Below are 19,111 nucleotides of genomic sequence, written 5' to 3' on the forward strand. Positions count from 1 at the left end.
AGACTGTTGACATCTAGTGGAAGCCATAGGAACTGCAATCTGATTCCTAACCCATTGGATTCTCTATAGGCACCGAGTTGAAAAACAGCCACATGAAAATAATTCCACTTCCTGGATGGGTTTTTCTCAGGTTTTCGCCTGCCATATCAGTTCTGTTATACGTACAGACATTATGTTAACAGTTTTGGAATCTTTAGAGTATTTCCTATCCAGATCTACCAATTATATGCATATCCTAGCTTCTGGGCCTGAGTAACAGGCCGTTTACTTTGGGCACGCTTTTCATCCAGAGGTGAAAATACTGCCCCCTACCGAAGAGAGGATAACCATTATTAATTATATGTAACTAATTCCTTTTTGACTAAAAATGTATAGTCCCAAGGTCTTGTTTTGTCACAGTGTCTGACATGTTTATTAGAAATCGTTCCCATTATCTCTATTCATACCCATGACGATACAGCTGAATAAAAGATATGGGGAAACATTGAAGGGTGCAGTATAGTCAAATATTTTCAAAAAGGGCATTTTCATAACTTTCCTAAATTCTCTATCATAGCACAGAAAACATACTTTTACTTATAAAAAAAAATACTGTAAGTTGAATTTAATATACTACAAACCTGATGTAAAAACGGAAAGGTAATGGGTAGTTTATCTATTTGGTCAGACTCTTAGTCTAGAAACAAATATTACACAGACCATGAAACAACACGTATGCAAATTAATAAATCTATTGATCTGGCCAGTATTACCCAAAACATGTGAAAATAACCTAGAAGTAAATTAACCTGGATACCTAAACAGATAGAGAGACTATTTAAAATAACCGATACAATTCAAGACACGAGATGATACAGAAATCACAACACCAATTACAAAAAGGGAAAGTCATTTTTTCTGATCGTTTTAATTCTGACACACTTAATTCAACTTAAAAGGAAACCTTGACCACTGTACTGCCAAGTCACTCCCAAGTCCATCCATTCAGTCGCAACATACTTGGCTCTGACCCGTCCTCCAGTTAAAAAAAAAAAAAAAAAAGTGGGTGTCCTGTGGGTATTTACCCCACTATGGGGTCTCCGGTTTGGGCTTGGCAAGGTTGGCCCTGACCCTGGCCTGGTCCACAGCATCCAGAAGGTTCTTCCCATCCATGGCCAGGTTGTGTGCTGCAGTCAGCATCTGTTTCTTACACTCTTCCTTCAGAGAGGTGATGGCGTTCTGCTGGGCCAGACGCATCTTACTGATCAACTCTGACATGTCGTTGTTCAACAGCTTCTGGGTTCCCTCGATCTGACCAGGGGGAGGAGAGGGGAGAAGGGAGAGAGGGAGTTGGGAAGAGGAGACAGGGAATAGTTAGTCAACTCTGACATGTCGTTGTTCAACAGCTTCTGGGTTCCCTCAATCTGACCAGGGGGAGGAGAGGGGAGAGGGGAGAAGGGAGAGAGGGAGTGGGGAAGAGGAGACAGGGAATAGTTAATCAACTCTGCAATGTCGTTGTTAAAATTGACCACGGGGACAGATGTGAGAGGAGGGGAGGAGAGGAGAGAAGAGTGGATGAGATAGGGAGATAGATATTATACAACAGTCTGGACGCTGGTCTGTTTTCTGCTTAATAATGTGATATATAATCACTCTTACCTCTGTCCTAATGGACTTATGGAGGGTGGGTAGAATATCATCCACACTGCGTATCAGACTCCTTAAGGTCAGCCCTACAGACTGGAGAGAGAGAGAGAGAAGACAGTTGACCTTTAACCTTATAATGCACCTGTATCCGTATAGCTACTGCATTATTACTATTATACAGTGTTGGAAGTCAGCAGCTCCGTGTCTTACCTTGATGGCGGTGATGTACTCCTCAGGCTGTAGTGTGTTCACATCGTTCTTCAGCTGCACCACCACCTGGACCAGCTCCATGACCGCCTGGTACACCTTATCATCTGAACGGTCTAGCTCTGCAGTGGGTCGGGCCTGGGCTGTAGGGGCGACCTGGGCCGTAGGGGCGGCCTGGGCCGTAGGGGCGGCCTGGGCTTTCGGGCCGGTGAGATGCAGGGGCTTGTCTGGCGGGGCTGGTTTTCAGAGTGGAGAGTAGGATGAGAGAACAAGAATGAATGGGGAGAGGATGAGAGAACATTAATAAAATGTGAGCTTATGAGCGAGCAAGAATAAAAGGGGAGAGGGGATGAGAGAGCAAGAATAAAAGGGGAGAGGGGATGAGAGAACAGGAATAAAAGGGGAGAGGGGATGAGAGAACAGGAATAAAAGGGGAGAGGGGATGAGAGAACAGGAATAAAAGGGGAGAGGGGATGAGAGAACAGGAATAAAAGGGGAGGGGGGATGAGAGAACAGGAATAAAAGGGGAGGGGGGATGAGAGAACAGGAATAAAAGGGGAGAGGGGATGAGAGAACAAGAATTAAAGGGGAGGGGATGAGAGAGCAAGAATTAAAGGGGAGGGGATGAGTGAGCAAGAATTAAAGGCGAGGGGATGAGAGAAGGAGAGAAGCTTAAAGCTGTGTCTTTTAGACTTACATTTGATACCACCAGATATTCTATTTCTAGGGTATTCTTAAGGTTTACCACTCACCGTGTCCAGTCTCTGGTTCTGGTAACTGCAGACAGAGAGAAAAATAATATTATATGACAATATACTATATTAACCTGATAAAGAAAGATGGCACTGCAATGGATAGTAGCCGTCTGACGGACTCCTGGCCAATTCTGCTATTTCGTGTGTTTTTTATGCTGATCATAACTTTTTTTTGGCATAATGTCTCTGCCATCATTTCCTATGACCAAAAATAGCTTCTGGACATCGGAACAGCAATCAGTAAACTCAATTTAGATTAAAATGTCTACATCGACCAGTCAGGAGCTCTGGACGTTTTGCTTACTCAGGACCAGGCCCTAATCCCCGGGACTTGAAAGAGGAAGCTGTTGCAAAGAGAGTCAGAAAAGGCAGCATTCTGACGAGACTACGTCGGCGAGCAAATAGACCGCCATTGCCCTCTGTTCTATTGGCGAATGTTCAGTCAGTGGAGAAAAAACTGGATGAGCGCCTATCGAGACTATCCTATCAACCTGAAAAACTGTAATACTCTATGTATTTCTATGAGTCGTGGCTGAAAGAGGACATGGAAATTATACATCTCGTTGGTTTTTCTATGCATAGTCAAGACTGGACGGCAGACTCGGGTAAGATGAGGGGAAAGAGCGGTGTGTTCTTTGTTAACACAGCTGGTGTGTGATCTCTAATGTTAAAAGGAAGTCTCAAGTTTTTGCTCGCCTGTATTAGAATACCTGATGATAAACTGCAGACCAGAGTATTTACCAAGAGAGTTTTCATCTATAATGTTGTAGCTGTCTATTTACCACCACGAACCGATGCTGGCACTAAAACAGCACTCAATGAGGTGTATAGGGCCAGAAGCAAACAGGAAAATTCACATCCAGAGGCGGTGTTTCTCATGGCCAGGGGTGTTAATGCAGGGAAAACAGCGTGTCACCTGTGCAACTAGAGGTGACAAAACTGTAGATCACTTTTACTCCACACACAGAAACACATACAAGGCCCTCCCTTGCCATCCCTTTGACATATCAGATCATGGCCCTATCCTCCTACTTCCTGCTTACAAGCAAAAACTCAAAACAGGAAGTATCAGTGACATGCTGAATACACAAGTGGTATGATGAAGCGGTACTAAGCTACAGGACTGTTTTGCTAGCAAAGACTGGAATATGTTCCGGGATTCATCCGATGGCATTGAGGAGTACACCACATCAGTCACTGGCTTTATCAATAAGTGCATCGACGACGTCGTCCCGACAGTGACCGTATGTACATACCCCAACCAGAAGCCATGGATTACAGGCAACATCCACACTGAGCTAAAGGCTAGAGTTGCCACTTTCAAGGAGCCGGACGATTATAAGAAATTCTGCTACCACCTCCGATGCGCCATCAAACAGGCAAAGGGTCAATACAGGACTAAGATCAAATCTTATTACGTCGCCTCTGATGCTCAGTGGATGTGTCAGGGCTTGGAAACTATCACGGATTACAAAGGGAAATCCAGCCGCGAGCTGCCCAGCAACACAGGCCTACCAGATGAGTTAAATGTCTTCAATGCTCATTTCGAGGTCAGACCCATTAAGAAAAGGCCTGTGGAAAAACAGACCCAAACAGACCCATGCTGGTTCAGATCTGAGAGACCCGTTCTGATCTGAGAGGACCATTCTGAGAGACCCGTTCTGATCTGAGAAACCCGTTCTGAGAGACCCGTTCTGATCTGAGAGACCCGTTCTGTTCTGAGAGACCCGTTCTGAGAGACCCGTTCTGAGAGACCCGTTCAGATCTGAGAGACCCGTTCTGATCTTAGAGACCCGTTCTGAGAGACCCGTTCTGAGAGACCCGTTCTGATCTGAGAGGCCCGTTCTGAGAGACCCGTTCAGCTTCGAGAGTCAAAGGGAAGAGAAAGAAACCTCTGACTGGGTGCTGCAGCTCCATCAATAAACAAGCGATATTGGCCAAATGATTCACCTCACGGTTCAGCTGTCTGAGATTTAAGCACAAATGCATCAAGGCATTGCATGAATATAGGCCGGTAGACCTAGGCATCCACTGTATGCTATTAATATTAAATAAATATAAAGTAAGAGAAGCTTAGGCCTAGCCCTAGAGAAACCGTGACAAAGACATTGAACCTTTATTTAACTAGGCAAGAACAAATTCTTATTTACAATGACAGCCTACCGGGGAACAGTGGGTTAACTGCCTTGTTCAGCGGCAGAACAACAGATGTTTACCTTGTCAGCTCGGGGATTCAATCCACCAACTTTTCAGTTACTAGTCCAATGCTCTAACCACTAGGCTATTTGCCGCCCCAAAATATGCAGGCGCCATGTTCTCGACACCGACATACATTTATTTTTCCTTGTCATACTGGGTACTACTGCTATACCGAGACCAAATTAGAAGGAGGCTAATTTGTTAATCTTCGATCAGAATATGTTTTATAGAGATAAGCATTATATTGTTAGGTTGAAGGAGTAACTCTGGTAGACCTAAATTCTTCCTCACCTCAAGTTCAACTGTTGGAATAAGTTGGAGCACCGCCTTCATTGAGCTGTAGTAGCTAAGTCTAATAATAGCCACACCACATCAATAATTCACAAAAGTGTATTTATTTTGCTATTACCCTAATAAAGTTAAGTCAAGTCATTGTTTATAGAAAAAATACCAACAGTTGATTACAGTGCATTCAGAAAGTATTCAGACCTTTTCCAGATTTTGTTACTTTACAGGTTTATTCTAAAATTGATTAAATAAATGTTTTCCTCATCAATTTATACAAAATACCCCATAATGAAAAAGCGAAAATGAGTTTCAGAAATATTTTATTTACATAAGTATTCAGACCCTTTGTCATGAGACTCGAAATTGAGCTCCAGTGCATCCTGTTTCCATTGATCCTCCTTGAGATGTTTCTACAACTTGATTGGTGTCCACCTGTGGTAAATTCAATTGATTGGACATGATTTGGAAAGGCACACACCTGTCTAAATAAGGTCCCACAGTTGACAGTACATGTCAGAGCAAAAATCAAGCCATGAGGTCGAAGGGGCCAAGGTTGGGGGGGCGAAGGTTCACCTCCCAACAGGACAACGACCTTAAGCACACAGCCAAGATAACGCAGGAGTGGCTTCGGGACAAGTTTCTGAACGTCTTTGAGTGGCCCAGCCAGAGCTCGAATTTGAGCCCGATCCAACATCTCTGGACAGACCTGAAAATAGCTTTGCAGCAACGCTCCCCATCCAACCTGACAGAGCTTGAGAGGATCTGCAAAGAAGAATGGGAGAAACTCCCCAAATACAGGTCTGCCAAGCTTGTAGCGTCATACCCAAGAAGACTCAATGCTGTAATCGCTGCCAAAGGTACTTCAACAAAGTACTGAGCAAAGGGTCTGAATACTTATGTAAATGTAATATTTCTGTTTTTTATTTGTAATCCATTTGCCAAAATCTGTTTTTGCTTTGTCATTATGGGGTATTTTGTGTAGATTGATGAGAATTTGTTTTATTTAATCAATTTTAGAATAAGGCTGTAATGTAACAAAATGTAGAAAAAGTCAAGAGGTCTGAATATTTTTAGAAGGCAGTGTATCTACCTCAATTACCTCATACCCCTGCACATTGACTCAGTACTGGAACTCCCTGGTACTCCCTGTTATAGCGCGGCAGGTAGCCTAGTGGTTAAAGCGTAGGACTAGTAACCAAAAGGTTGCTAGATTGAATCCCTGAGCTGACAAGGTAAAAATCTGTAGTTCTGCCTCTGAAAAGGCAGTTAACTCACTGTTCCTAGGCCCTCATTGAAAATAAGAATTTGTTCTTATCTGACTTTCCTAGTTAAATAAAAAAAAATAGCCATGTTTTTTTTCTACTTGTGATTCGTTATTCACTGTGTTTTATTTAATTCCTCGTGTCACTATTTCTTTCTAATCTGTAATTTTTTATCTTTATCTTTGTCTTTGCATTGTTGGGAAGGACCCGTAAGTAAGCATTTCACTGACAGTCCACACCTGTTGTTTACGAAGCATGTGACAAACAACATTTGATTAGATTTTTGTTGATAATCATACCACTCTATACAGCTATACTACAGCTTAAACATACTGTAATTTCACATTGCAGTAAAGTAAATTATGAATTCGTAAAAAATTAATTGTGACCTCATGTAAATGGATTGAACCGCAACTAAAACAATAGAAAATGCTAACATACAGTAACGCTATACTTAAATCTTGCAGATATAATGCTTTATAACTTGTTATAAGCATCTATTAGCCGTTATTATAACGTCTTATAATAAAGCGTAACATATGTTGCACGTACCAGTGGGTTGGTGGTGCCCTCCTGTACCATGGGGCCCTGTAAAGAAACATATAGGTTCAGATTCATTTGACACAATATCAACACCGACCCACATTTGGCACGGACCCCATGGGCCCCACATGGACCGTCAACTTACAGAACACTGAGAGTTATAGGGATTGTTACTAGGAATACGGGATGGTTGTTAGGACTACCGGATGGTTGTTAGGATGGACTAGGGGTTGGTTGTTAGGACTACCGGATGGTTGTTAGGACTACGGGATGGTTGTTAGGATGGACTACGGGATGGTTGTTAGGATGGACTACGGGATGGTTGTTAGGATGGACTACGGGTTGGTTGTTAGGATGGTCTACGGGATGGTTGTTAGGATGGACTACGGGATGGTTGTTAGGATGGACTACGGGATGGTTGTTAGGATGGACTACGGGATGGTTGTTAGGATGGACTATGGGATGGTTGTTAGGATGGACTACGGGATGGTTGTTAGGATGGACTACCGGATGGTTGTTAGGATGGACTACGGGATGGTTGTTAGGATGGACTACGGGATGGTTGTTAGGATGGACTACGGGATGGTTGTTAGGATGGACTACCGGATGGTTGTTAAGACTACCGGATCATTGTTAGGATGGACTAGGGGGTGGTTGTTAGGACTACGGGACGGTTGTTAGGATGGACTACGGGATGGTTGTTAGGACTACCGGACGGTTGTTAGGATGGACTAGGGGGTGGTTGTTAGGACTATGGGATGGTTGTTAGGACTACCGGACGGTTGTTAGGATGGACTACGGGATGGTTGTTAAGACTACGGGATGGTTGTTAAGACTACGGGATGGTTGTTAAGACTACCGGATGGTTGTTAAGACTACCGGATGGTTGTTAAGACTACCGGATGGTTGTTAAGACTACCGGATGGTTGTTAAGACTACCGGATGGTTGTTAAGACTACCGGATGGTTGTTAGGATGGACTACGGGATGGTTGTTAGGATGGACTACGGGATGGTTGTTAGGACTACCGGACGGTTGTTAGGATGGACTACGGGATGGTTGTTAGGACTACGGGATGGTTGTTAGGACTACCGGATGGTTGTTAGGATGGACTACGGGATGGTTGTTAGGACTACACGATGGTTGTTAGGATGGACTACGGGATGGTTGTTAGGACTACACGATGGTTGTTAGGGTGGAATATAGGATGGTTGTTAGGGTGGAATACAGGATGGTTGTTAGGACTACGGGATGGTTGTTAGGACTACGGGATGGTTGTTAGGACTACGGGATGGTTGTTAGGACTACGGGATGGTTGTTAGGACTGCGGGATGGTTGTTAGGACTGCGGGACGGTTGTTAGGACTACGGCACGGTTGTTAGGACTATGGGACAGTTATTAGGACTATGGGACAGTTATTAGGACTATGGATTTGTTGTTAGGGCTGCAGGATGGTTGTTAGGACTCCGGGACTGTTGTTAGGACTAGGGGATGGTTGGCAGGATGGACGATGGGATGGTTGTCAGGGCGTACTAAGGGTTGGTCGTTAGGATGGACATCAGAATGGTTGTTAGGAAAGACCAGGAGATGGTTGATAGTGTGGATAGGGGGCCGGTCGTTAGGTTGTAAATGGGGCTGGTTAAGGTGGACTAGGTCTAGGGGTTTAAAGGTCGGAGGTATATTCCCCACCAGGAGTCTCTCCTCCTTGGTCAGCCACTTGTTGTCCTCCATCATCTGTTGTTTCTGATGTCTCATCGTCTCCTGCATACGCTGTCTCTCCATCTGCCACAACCGCTGGGCGTCTTCCTTACTGGACGGCTCCACCATCAACTCTCCCTCCTGGTGGAAGGGAGACATGCACACACACACAGACACACACAAAAGCATGCAAGCACACAGACACACACACACATGGTACAGAGCAAGTAATACTTGGGCTTATAGCAATAATACAAGGCTTTAAAGGGCAAGGACATATGACTGGGACAGTCCTCAAGACTACAACTAGATAACTAGTCTAACAGGAAGTAGACTAAAACTAGATGACTAGTCTAAAAGGAAATTGGAACTAGATAACTAGTCTAAAAGGAAACTAGAACTAGATAACTAATCTAAAAAGAAGGAAACTAGAAATAGACAACTAGTCTAAAAGGAAGTAGACTAGAACTAGATAACTAGTCTAAAAAAAGGAGACTAGAACTAGATAACTAGTCTAAAAAAAAGGAGACTAGAACTAGATAACTAGTCTAAAAGGAAGTAGACTAGAACTAGATAACTAGTCTAAAAGGAAACTAGAACTAGATAGCTAGTCTAAAAGGAAACTAGAACTAGACAACTAGTCTAAAAATAAGAAAACTATAACTAGATAACTAGTCTAAAAAGAAGGAAACTAGAACTAGATAACTAGTACTAGTCTAAAAAGAAGGAAACTAGAACTAGATAACTAGTCTAAAAGGAAGCAGACTAGAACTAGATAACTAGTCTAAAAGGAAGTAGACTAGAACTAGAAGATAACTAGTCTAAAAGGAAGTAGACTAGAACTAGATAACTAGTCTAAAAAGAAGGAAACTAGAACTAGATAACTAGTCTAAAAAGAAGGAAACTAGATAACTAGTCTAGATGTCACGACTTCCGCCGGAGTCGGTCCCTCTCCTTGTTCGAGCGGTGCTCGGCGGTCGACGTCACAGGCCTTCTAGCCATCACCGATCCACTTTTCATTTTCCATTTGTTTTGTCTTTGGTTTTTACACACCTGGTTTCAATTCCCCCATTACATGTTCATTATTTAACCCTCTGGTTTCCCCCATGTTTGTGTGCATGTTTGTTCTATGTTGATGGCTGTATCTGATGGCTGGTATTTTGTAGTCTAAAAGGAAGGAAACTATAACTAGATAACTAGTCGAGAAGGAAGGAGACTATAACTGTCACGCCCTGATCTGTTTCACCTGTCCTTGTGATTGTCTCCACCCCCTCCAGGTGTTGCTTATTTTCCCCAGTGTATTTATCCCTGTGTTTCCTGTCTCTCTGTGCCAGTTTGTCTTGTATGTTTCCAAGTCAACCAGTGTTGCTGCTTTTTGCATTCTCCTTTTTCTAGTCCTCCCGGTTTTGACCCTTGCCTGTTTCTGGACTCTGTACTCGCCTGCTTGCCTTGACCACGAGCCTGTCTGCCACTCTGTACCTTCTAGACTGGTTCTAGAAGGTACAGAGTCTGGACTGACCTTCTAGACTGGACTGATCTGGTTTTGACCTTTTTGCCTGTCCACGACCATTCTCTTGCCTATCCCTTTGGATTAATAAATATTGTAAGACTTCCACCATCTGCCTCCTGTGTCTGCATTTGGGTCTCGCCTTGTGCCGTGATAATAACTAACTAGATAACTAGTCTAAAAGGAAGTAGACTAGAACTAGAGAACTAGAGTCTTGAAGGAAGGAAACTAGAAAACTAGACTCTAGAAGGAAGGAGACTAGAACTAGAGAACTAGAGTCTAGAAGGAAGGAGACTAGAACTAGAGAACTAGAGTCTAGAAGGAAGGAGACTAGAACTAGAGAACTAGAGTCTAGAAGGAAGGAGACTAGAACTAGAGAACTAGAGTCTAAAAGGAAGGAGACTTGATAACTAGAGTCTAGAAGGAAGGAAATAGACTAGAACTAGATAACTAGAGTCTAGAAGGAAGGAAATAGACTAGAACTAGATAACTAGAGTCTAGAAGGAAGGAAATAGACTAGAACTAGATAACTAGAGTCTAGAAGGAAGGAAATAGACTAGAACTAGATAACTAGAGTCTAGAAGGAAGGAGACTTGATAACTAGAGTCTAGAAGGAAGGAAATAGACTAGAACTAGATAACTAGAGTCTAGAAGGAAGGAGACTTGATAACTAGAGTCTAGAAGGAAGGAAATAGACTAGAACTAGATAACTAGAGTCTAGAAGGAAGGAAATAGACTGGAACTAGATACCTAGTCTAGAAGGAAGGAGACTAGAACTAGAGAACTAGAGTCTAGAAGGAAGTAGAGTAGAACTAGAGACCTAGAGTCTAGAAGGAAGTAGACTAGAACCAGAGAACTAGAGTCTAAAAGGAAGGAGACTAGAACTAGAGAACTAGAGTCTAAAAGGAAGGAGAGTAGAACTAGAGAACTAGAGTCTAAAAGGAAGTAGACTAGAACTAGAGAACTAGAGTCTAGAAGGAAGGAGACTAGAACTAGAGAACTAGAGTCTAAAAGGAAGGAGAGTAGAACTAGAGAACTAGAGTCTAAAAGGAGGTAGACTAGAACTAGAGAACTAGAGTCTAGAAGTAAGTAGAATAGCGCTAGATAACTATTCTCACCCCCATGCTGCGTCGTCGTGGAGATATCATGGGCACCACCAAGCTGTTGCTCATGGAGTCGACAGGAGTGGTGTAATCACAGGGACTGGCCAGGTCTGGAGAGCTGGCACAAAGGGCCTCATTCAGCTGAATGTGCAGACCGATACCGTTTCCAAAACGACCCCCAGGTTTCATCCTGCAGGGCTGGAGACACAGGGGCAGAACTGGTGACGAGCGGTTAGTAACGTATATGCAAATGCTAACAACGCTATGACAGAAAGGCATTGATGCAGAAGGTGTGTGTGTGTGGGGGGGGGGGGGGGGGTCATCAAGAAGATACTGTACGATACTACCTTAGGTGGAGGTTCGTTGAAGTTGATCTTGGTGTCAAAGAACTTGGTGGAGCGTTGTCTGTCTCTCTCTCTTTCTACCTCCTGCTCCTTCTCCATCCGATGGACGTCACTGTTACAGAACACACAGACAGTTTAGTAGGTGGCATGCTAGGCACTTAGAAGACAAGAGACAAATAGCTTGCAACAATGAGACCCTGGATCCCATTCCAGTCAGATGCCAGCGTTACATCAGGCTTGACATTGAAATGATCTGACACGTCTGCTGTAATATTAGAAGCAGCAACAGCACTGCGAGTTGTCTGACTGGCAGCTAGATTGTCGCTTTACTTTGCCTTGAGGAGCAGTCAAGGTATAGTTTGTTTACCATACGGTGTCCAAACACCTAACAGGGGGATTGCAGTATTCCTTTTGATGTCCGTGTGTCCAGGGACATCTCAAGGACTAGAAACACAAACTCTCCTCACGTTGAGCGCTGTTAACAACTCAACATTAACTACAACATGCTGAGCCCTGTTAACAACTCAACATTAACTACAACATGCTGAGCCCTGTTAACAACTCAATATTAACCACAACATGCTGAGCCCTGTTAACAACTCAACATTAACTACAACATGCTGAGCCATGTTAACAACTCAACATTAACTACAACATGCTGAGCCCTGTTACCAACTCAACATTAACTACTACATGCTGAGCCCTGTTAACAACTCAACATTAACTACAACATGCTGAACCCTGTTAACTCAACATTAACTACAACATGCTGAGCCATGTTAACAACTCAACATTAACTACAACATGCTGAGCCCTGTTAACAACTCAACATTAACTACAACATGCTGAGCCATGTTAACAACTCAACATTAACTACAACATGCTGAACCCTGTTAACTCAACATTAACTAAAACATGCTGAGCCCTGTTAACAACTCAACATTAACTACAACATGCTGAGCCCTGTTAACTCAACATTAACTACAACATGCTGAGCCCTGTTAACAACTCAACATTAACTACAACATGCTGAGCCCTGTTAACAACTCAACATTAACTACAACATGCTAAGCCCTGTTAACAACTCAACATTAACTACAACATGCTGAGCCCTGTTAACTCAACATTAACTACAACATGCTGAGCCATGTTAACAACTCAACATTAACTACAACATGCTGAACCCTGTTAACTCAACATTAACTACAACATGCTGAGCCCTGTTAACAACTCAACATTAACTACAACATGCTGAGCCCTGTTAACAACTCAACATTAACTACAACATGCTGAGCCCTGTTAACTCAACATTAACTACAACATGCTGAGCCATGTTAACAACTCAACATTAACTACAACATGCTGAACCCTGTTAACTCAACATTAACTACAACATGCTGAGCCATGTTAACAACTCAACATTAACTACAACATGCTGAGCCCTGTTAACTCAACATTAACTACAACTTGCTGAGCCATGTCAACAACTCAACATTAACTACATGCTCAGGCTAGAGTACCTGATCTTGATGACAAATTTGGTCAATCTAAAGTTAAATAAAGAGGTAATTTGATGGATTTAAACTTATTAAAGAGGTCATTTGATCAATCAAAAATCTCAAACTATTGAATGACTCTTTTTCTGTGCCGAAAGACGTTTTATTGACAATGGTGCTGGCTTCGCCCAGTCCTCATGCATTGGACAACTGAGATATATATTGTTATGCTTTTATTGTTGATCTCTGGTAATGTGCGACCAAACCCTGGGCCGGTAGATACCATGCAATCTCTACTGACTCCCTATGATTTTAAAAACAGAGAAGATTTTGGCCTCTTGCATGTTGTCAGAAGTCCATTTCCAAAAGTAGACATGATTATAATATGGGCCAAAACGACAAACATAATGATTTTATCAGAAACTTGGCTAAAGAAATCTGTGTCAAATAACTGGATTTCTATTGATGGGTACATGGTTTTTGTTGAATGGATTGGATAATCTGCTAGGAGGTAGCTACTTAAAGTCCCCAGGACATTTACAGTATTAGGCAAGACTGCCTTCTCTTCTTGTGCACCAGAGGCATGGAATAGTCTTCAATCCATGCTTCGTCTAGATATGTTAGTGCCACTGAATGAATTTAAAATATTGATGGGAGACTCTGTTACAGAGAAGTGTAAATGCTTTTTTTTAGGCTGGATCATGTTGTATTGTATTGTTGTATGTTTTAACTCTGTAATGTATAGATTTTTGCTGCCTTCTTGGACAGGTCTCCATTGAAAAAGAGACTCTGGGTCTCAATGGGCTTTTCCTGGTTAAATAAATGTTAAATAAATAAAATGTTGTAGACATAATATGATCAATGTAAAGTTGTTGACGACGTAATATGATCGATCTAAAGTTATTGAAGACTTAACTTGATCAATCTAAGAACCACGGAGAAAGTTGATTACACGTTAATGAAATTATGAAGGAAAATAGTTTTCTCTTGAATCTATTTTAACCCAAAGGACGGCTGGATGTTGGTATACATTTAGGTATTTATGGTTTCATCTTCCTATCCGAATGCATTGTATGCAGCTGGCTATACACTCGTATCCCCCGTGGATCGGTTCGTACCTAAAACATTCTCCATTCAGGCTGCAAAGATATTGATTTCCTCCTTAACTCGATTTAATTGCGAGACGGGGGAAAGAACTGAGAAAATATGCATACTTTCTTTATGAAACACTATTTTCCACCACCATGCTAGAGTGGCTAACGCTACTTCCTGATGTTGCGCCCTGCTGCGACCTGATTGGCTGAACGCTATACGCAACAACCGGGACTATCTGAGATGGATCCTGAGGTAAAATTTGGCTTACAAGTGAATGTCTGAGTGTTCTTCATTAATAATGTGTCTCAGAAGTTTCTGTCCATGAATGATGCAACCCGAAAAAACATGAAAGACAAGAGTTAATGAGTACTTGAGGTCGCCGAGAAAGTCTGGTCTGCTCTCCCTTAACTAAGGGAATAGTCTGGACATGGTCTGCTCTCCCTTGACTAAGGAATTAGTCTGGACATGGTCTGCTCTCCCTTGACTAAGGAATTAGTCTGGACATGGTCTGCTCTCCCTTAACTAAAGAATTAGTCTGGACATGGTCTGCTCTCCCTTAACTAAAGAATTAGTCTGGACATGGTCTGCTCTCAATTAACTAAGGAATTAGTCTGGACATGGTCTGCTCTCCCTTATTAACTAAGGAATGAGTCATACAGTATGTAGGCTACAGTAAGAATCTCATTGTCCCGCTGCTGTGCAGTACAGTGACATCTGACTAAGATTAAAACATGGTATCAGAAGTGCTTCAACCTCATCAAATATAAAACAGGAGAGATTATTTCAGAGAAAATAATAATGTTCCTTGAGTTTTGTTGGAGCTTAGAGTCATGAAAAGTAGCTAACAGCTCTCTCATGTCTCTTCATTGAGCTGCCGGAGCGGAGCCGTTGCTATGGATACTCAGACTCAGAGCCACCATGAGCAGACTGCATGCAGAGCGAGCAAAGCACAGTGAACGTGAGACAGACAAAGAGGAGCAGCTAATTAGATTTACTAACGGAGGGAGTTATTTCTAATTTCGGGTAGAAGCAATTAGGCCTGGGTAGTGTACAGCCTGAACGTCGCGGCCATGGATAGGAATCAGACTTAAGATTTGTCTCTATGCAGGGATCTAAACCACAACCCTTTTCAAGTCCTCTCTTTGTGGCACACTGTTACCAGGCTCTATGTGCCAGCGAATCGAGCCTGGGGACAAAGTTATATCGTATTTAATCCAGATTGTCCAGCCCACATCAGTACTTGATGTTGACCAAAAAGAGGCTCTTAGATCTATGAAAAGGTCATGTGAGTATTGTCCATTCAAGTATCCAGGTCAGGGTAGGATCTTATCTTGACCACTTTCTCAGGTGAAGTAAGAATAACAAAAAACTGAAGACTTTTCAAAATACTTTATCGGACAGTTGTAGGTAGATTAGAGTACCTGATCTTGACGACCAGCTCGGTGAAGGAGGGTCTGTCGCGGGGGTCGTAGGCCCAGCAGCGGGTCATGAGGGAGTAGAGGGCAGGAGGGCAGTTGTCAGGTTTGGGTAGTCTGATGCCCTGCTCCAGCTGGTTAATGACATCACGGTTCTCCAACCAGAAGAAAGGCTGCTGCCCCTGGCTCAGGATCTCCCAAATACACACCGCTAGGGAGGGAGGGGGGAGGGAGAGAGTTATACATAGATACATACCACTATGGAGAGAGAGAGAGAGAGAGAGAGAGAGAGAGAGAGAGAGAGAGGAGAGAGAGCAAGAGAGAGCAAGAGGAAGCGAGAGAGTGAGAGAGAGAGCAAGAGGAAGAGAGAGAGAGAGAGAGAGAGAGAGAGCAAGAGAGAGAGAGAGAGAGAGAGAGAGAGAGCAAGAGAGAGAAAGAGAGAGAGAGCAAGAGAGCGAGAGATGCACAGAAATGACCCCCCCTAAAAAAGGAAGACAGACTTACCGAACATCCAAACATCGCTAGCCGTGGTGAATCGCCTGAAGTTTATGGATTCTGGAGCCATCCATTTGATAGGTAATCGAGTCACAGAGGCTGTGGAAACGATTCAGAAAGATGCCAGTCGTTTTTGTATATATTTAGTAAATGTGGGGACACTATTTAAGATGTTATTACTCAATGTAAGATGGAAACATGTCTTCTGCTTTTTCCCCAACCACTCTGATATACAGAGCGTGCGGGGCGGCAGGTAGCCTAGCGGTTAGAGGCAGGTAGCCTAGTGGTTAGAGCGTTGGACTAGTCACCGAAAGGTTGCAACTTTGAATCTCTGTACAAAATCTTTCGTTCTGCCCCTGAACAAGGCAGTTAACCCACTGTTCCTAAGCCGTCATTGAAAATAAGAATTTGTTCTTAACTGACTTGCCTAGTTAAATAAAGGTAATAAAAAATAAAAACACAGGACAGTCTGGAGCAGAGGTTAACTGCATCTCTGACATTGTTGTCCATATATTTATATATTCTTAATTACATTCCTTTACTTTAGATTTGTGTGTATTGTGTGTATTTTGGGGAAATTGTTAGATATTACTTGTTGGAAATTACTGCATTGTTGGAGCTGGAAACACAAGCATTTTGCTACACTCGCAATAAAATCTGCTAAACTCATGCATGTGACCAATAAAATTTGATTTTGTTTGATTTGATTCGATCTGGATGAAACCTGTTTTTGCAGGGACATTTCCATTGAGCGCTTCCACCATTTTGAAATAGTCAACTGGGTGGGATGTCCTGTGTGTGGTTAAGGAAGGATCATATGATTCCGTCCAACTCATCGAAATAGTAGAAGAAGAAATTGACTACTTCAAAATGGAGGTGGCGCTGCCCATGAGCCCATGATGGGACAGCTTCACAGAACAGGTGTGTATCTCTATGGAGCACACAGACCACTGACCACCCCATACCTTTGTAATACTCTTCATCCTCAATGTATCTAGACAGGCCAAAGTCTCCCAGCTTAACGCAGTCTGCTGTGGCCACCAGCACATTCCTCACCGCTATGTCTCTGTTGGGATACAATAAACGGGTTAGTTGAAGTTGTCCAATAAGAAGACAGGGTTTTTGTTGTTCCTGCTACGTCTCTGTTTTGGACACAATAAACGGGTTAGTTGAAGTCGTCCAATAACAACACAGGGTTTTTGTTGTTCCTGCTACGTCTCTGTTTTGGACACAATAAACGGGTTAGTTGAAGTCGTCCAATAAGAAGACAGGGTTTTTGTTGTTCCTGCTATGTCTCTGTTTTGGACACAATAAACGGGTTAGTTGAAGTCGTCCAATAAGAAGACAGGGTTTTTGTTGTTCCTGCTACGTCTCTGTTTTGGACACAATAAACGGGTTAGGGGGAGGCTATTTCACTGCAAAGATGTCAATGTATTACATATCTAGGAGTGTGATGGAGAGTTGTGTTTTCTGAAGAGGAATATGATGGCCAACATGGGATACGGGTGTCAAGATGGCTGTCCTATCTGTACACCATGTTGATTCCCTCTAGTCTAGGTAGACCGACCTGTGCACCATGTTGATTCCCTCTAGGTAGACTAGAGCTTTGCAGATCTGCAGGCTGAAGAGAACTAACGTTATGTTGGTGAGCTTGTTCTTGTTCTCTGTCAGGTAGTTCTTAAGCTGAAAAACAGAAAGGAACATAATTATGGGATGGCAGACGGCAAGTAGCCTAGAGAGGAAGAACCCAACAACTATTTGAGAAGGACCGGTCACACAAATGTCCTAGCTGGCAAAGGTCGGCATGGATACTGTCATTTATCGGCGTAGTAACAAATCCCTACCTTGCGACCCCAAAACTGTTCAAACCCTTCTTGTTGGAGGAGAGAAAATGTTGCCATGACTTTATGTGTGTTTATATGATACCTGAGTGACTCAACAAAATCAGGAGGGTCCTCCTGGGGGGGGTCGAGGCTCCTGCTCACTTAAATTGGCCATGATACAGTGGGGGGAAAAAGTATTTGGTCCCCTGCTGATTTTGTACGTTTGCCCACTGAGAAAGAAAGGATCCGTCTACAATTTTAATGGTAGGTTTATTTGAACAGTGAGAGACAGAATAACAACATAAATATCCAGAAAAATGCATGTCAAAAATGTTAGAAATTGATTTGCATTTTAATGAGGGAAATAAATATTTGACCCCCTCTGAATCAGAAAGATTTCTGGCTCCCAGGTGTCTTTTATACAGGTAACGAGCTGAGATTAGGAGCACACTCTTAAAGGGAGTGCTCCTAACCGCAGCTTGTTACCTGTAAAAAAGACACCTGTCCACAGAAGCAATCAATCAATCAGATTCCAAACTCTCCACCATGGCCAAGACCAAAGAGCTCTCCAAGGATGTCAGGGACAAGATTGTAGACCTACACAAGGCTGGAATGGGCTACAAGACCATCGCCAAGCAGCTTGGTGAGAAAGTGGCAACATTTGGTGCGGTTATTCACAAATGGAAGAAACACAAAAGAACTGTCAATATCCCTTGGCCTGGGGCTCCATGCAAGATCTCACCTCGGTGAGTTGCAATGATCATGAGAACGGTGAGGAATCAGCCCAGAACTACACGGGAGGATCTTGTCAATGATCTCAAGGCAGCTGGGACCATAGCCACCAAGAAAACAATTGGTAACACACTATGCCGTAAAGGACTGAAATCCTGCAGCGCCCGCAAGGTCCCCCTGCTCAAGAATACATATACATGCCCGTCTGAAGTTTGCCAATGAACATCTGAATGACTCAGAGGACAACTGGTGAAAGTGTTGAGGTCAGATGAGACCAAAATGGAGCTCTTTGGCATCAACTCAACTCGCCGTGTTTGGAGGAGGAGGAATGCTGCCTATGACCCCAAGAACAACATCTCCACCGTCAAACATGGAGGTGGTTTGGGGGTGTTTTTCTGCTAAGGAGACAGGACAACTTCACCGCATCAAAGGGACGATGGACGGGGCCATGTACCGTCAAATCTTGCATGAGAACCTCCTTCCCTCAGCCAGGGCATTGAAAATGGGTCGTGGACGGGTATTCC

At 43.1% G+C, this 19,111-nt stretch overlaps 1 protein-coding gene across 3 annotated transcripts in view; it reads right to left on the reverse strand.

Annotated features, from left to right (window-relative positions):
- Nucleotides 1-383: 383 nt before the first annotated feature.
- Nucleotides 384-19,111, reverse strand: part of LOC106571025 (protein-tyrosine kinase 2-beta) — a 68,669-nt gene continuing 49,941 nt past the window's right edge. For all 3 annotated transcript variants that reach the window (XM_014143653.3, XM_045695528.2, XM_045695529.2), the window contains exons 18-29: nt 17,600-17,715; nt 16,998-17,098; nt 16,042-16,131; nt 15,544-15,748; nt 11,535-11,643; nt 11,203-11,385; nt 8,569-8,718; nt 6,890-6,925; nt 2,586-2,610; nt 1,837-2,069; nt 1,639-1,719; nt 384-1,290 (exon numbers count right to left, since the gene is read on the reverse strand). In XM_014143653.3, the coding sequence (XP_013999128.2) occupies nt 1,069-1,290; nt 1,639-1,719; nt 1,837-2,069; nt 2,586-2,610; nt 6,890-6,925; nt 8,569-8,718; nt 11,203-11,385; nt 11,535-11,643; nt 15,544-15,748; nt 16,042-16,131; nt 16,998-17,098; nt 17,600-17,715 (1,551 nt within the window). In that variant the 3' untranslated portion in view covers nt 384-1,068. The remainder of the gene's footprint in view (nt 1,291-1,638; nt 1,720-1,836; nt 2,070-2,585; nt 2,611-6,889; nt 6,926-8,568; nt 8,719-11,202; nt 11,386-11,534; nt 11,644-15,543; nt 15,749-16,041; nt 16,132-16,997; nt 17,099-17,599; nt 17,716-19,111) is intronic.

Source organism: Salmo salar, chromosome 15 (assembly GCF_965601325.2).
Source record: "Salmo salar chromosome 15, fSalSal1, whole genome shotgun sequence".
Taxonomy (NCBI): domain Eukaryota; kingdom Metazoa; phylum Chordata; class Actinopteri; order Salmoniformes; family Salmonidae; genus Salmo; species Salmo salar.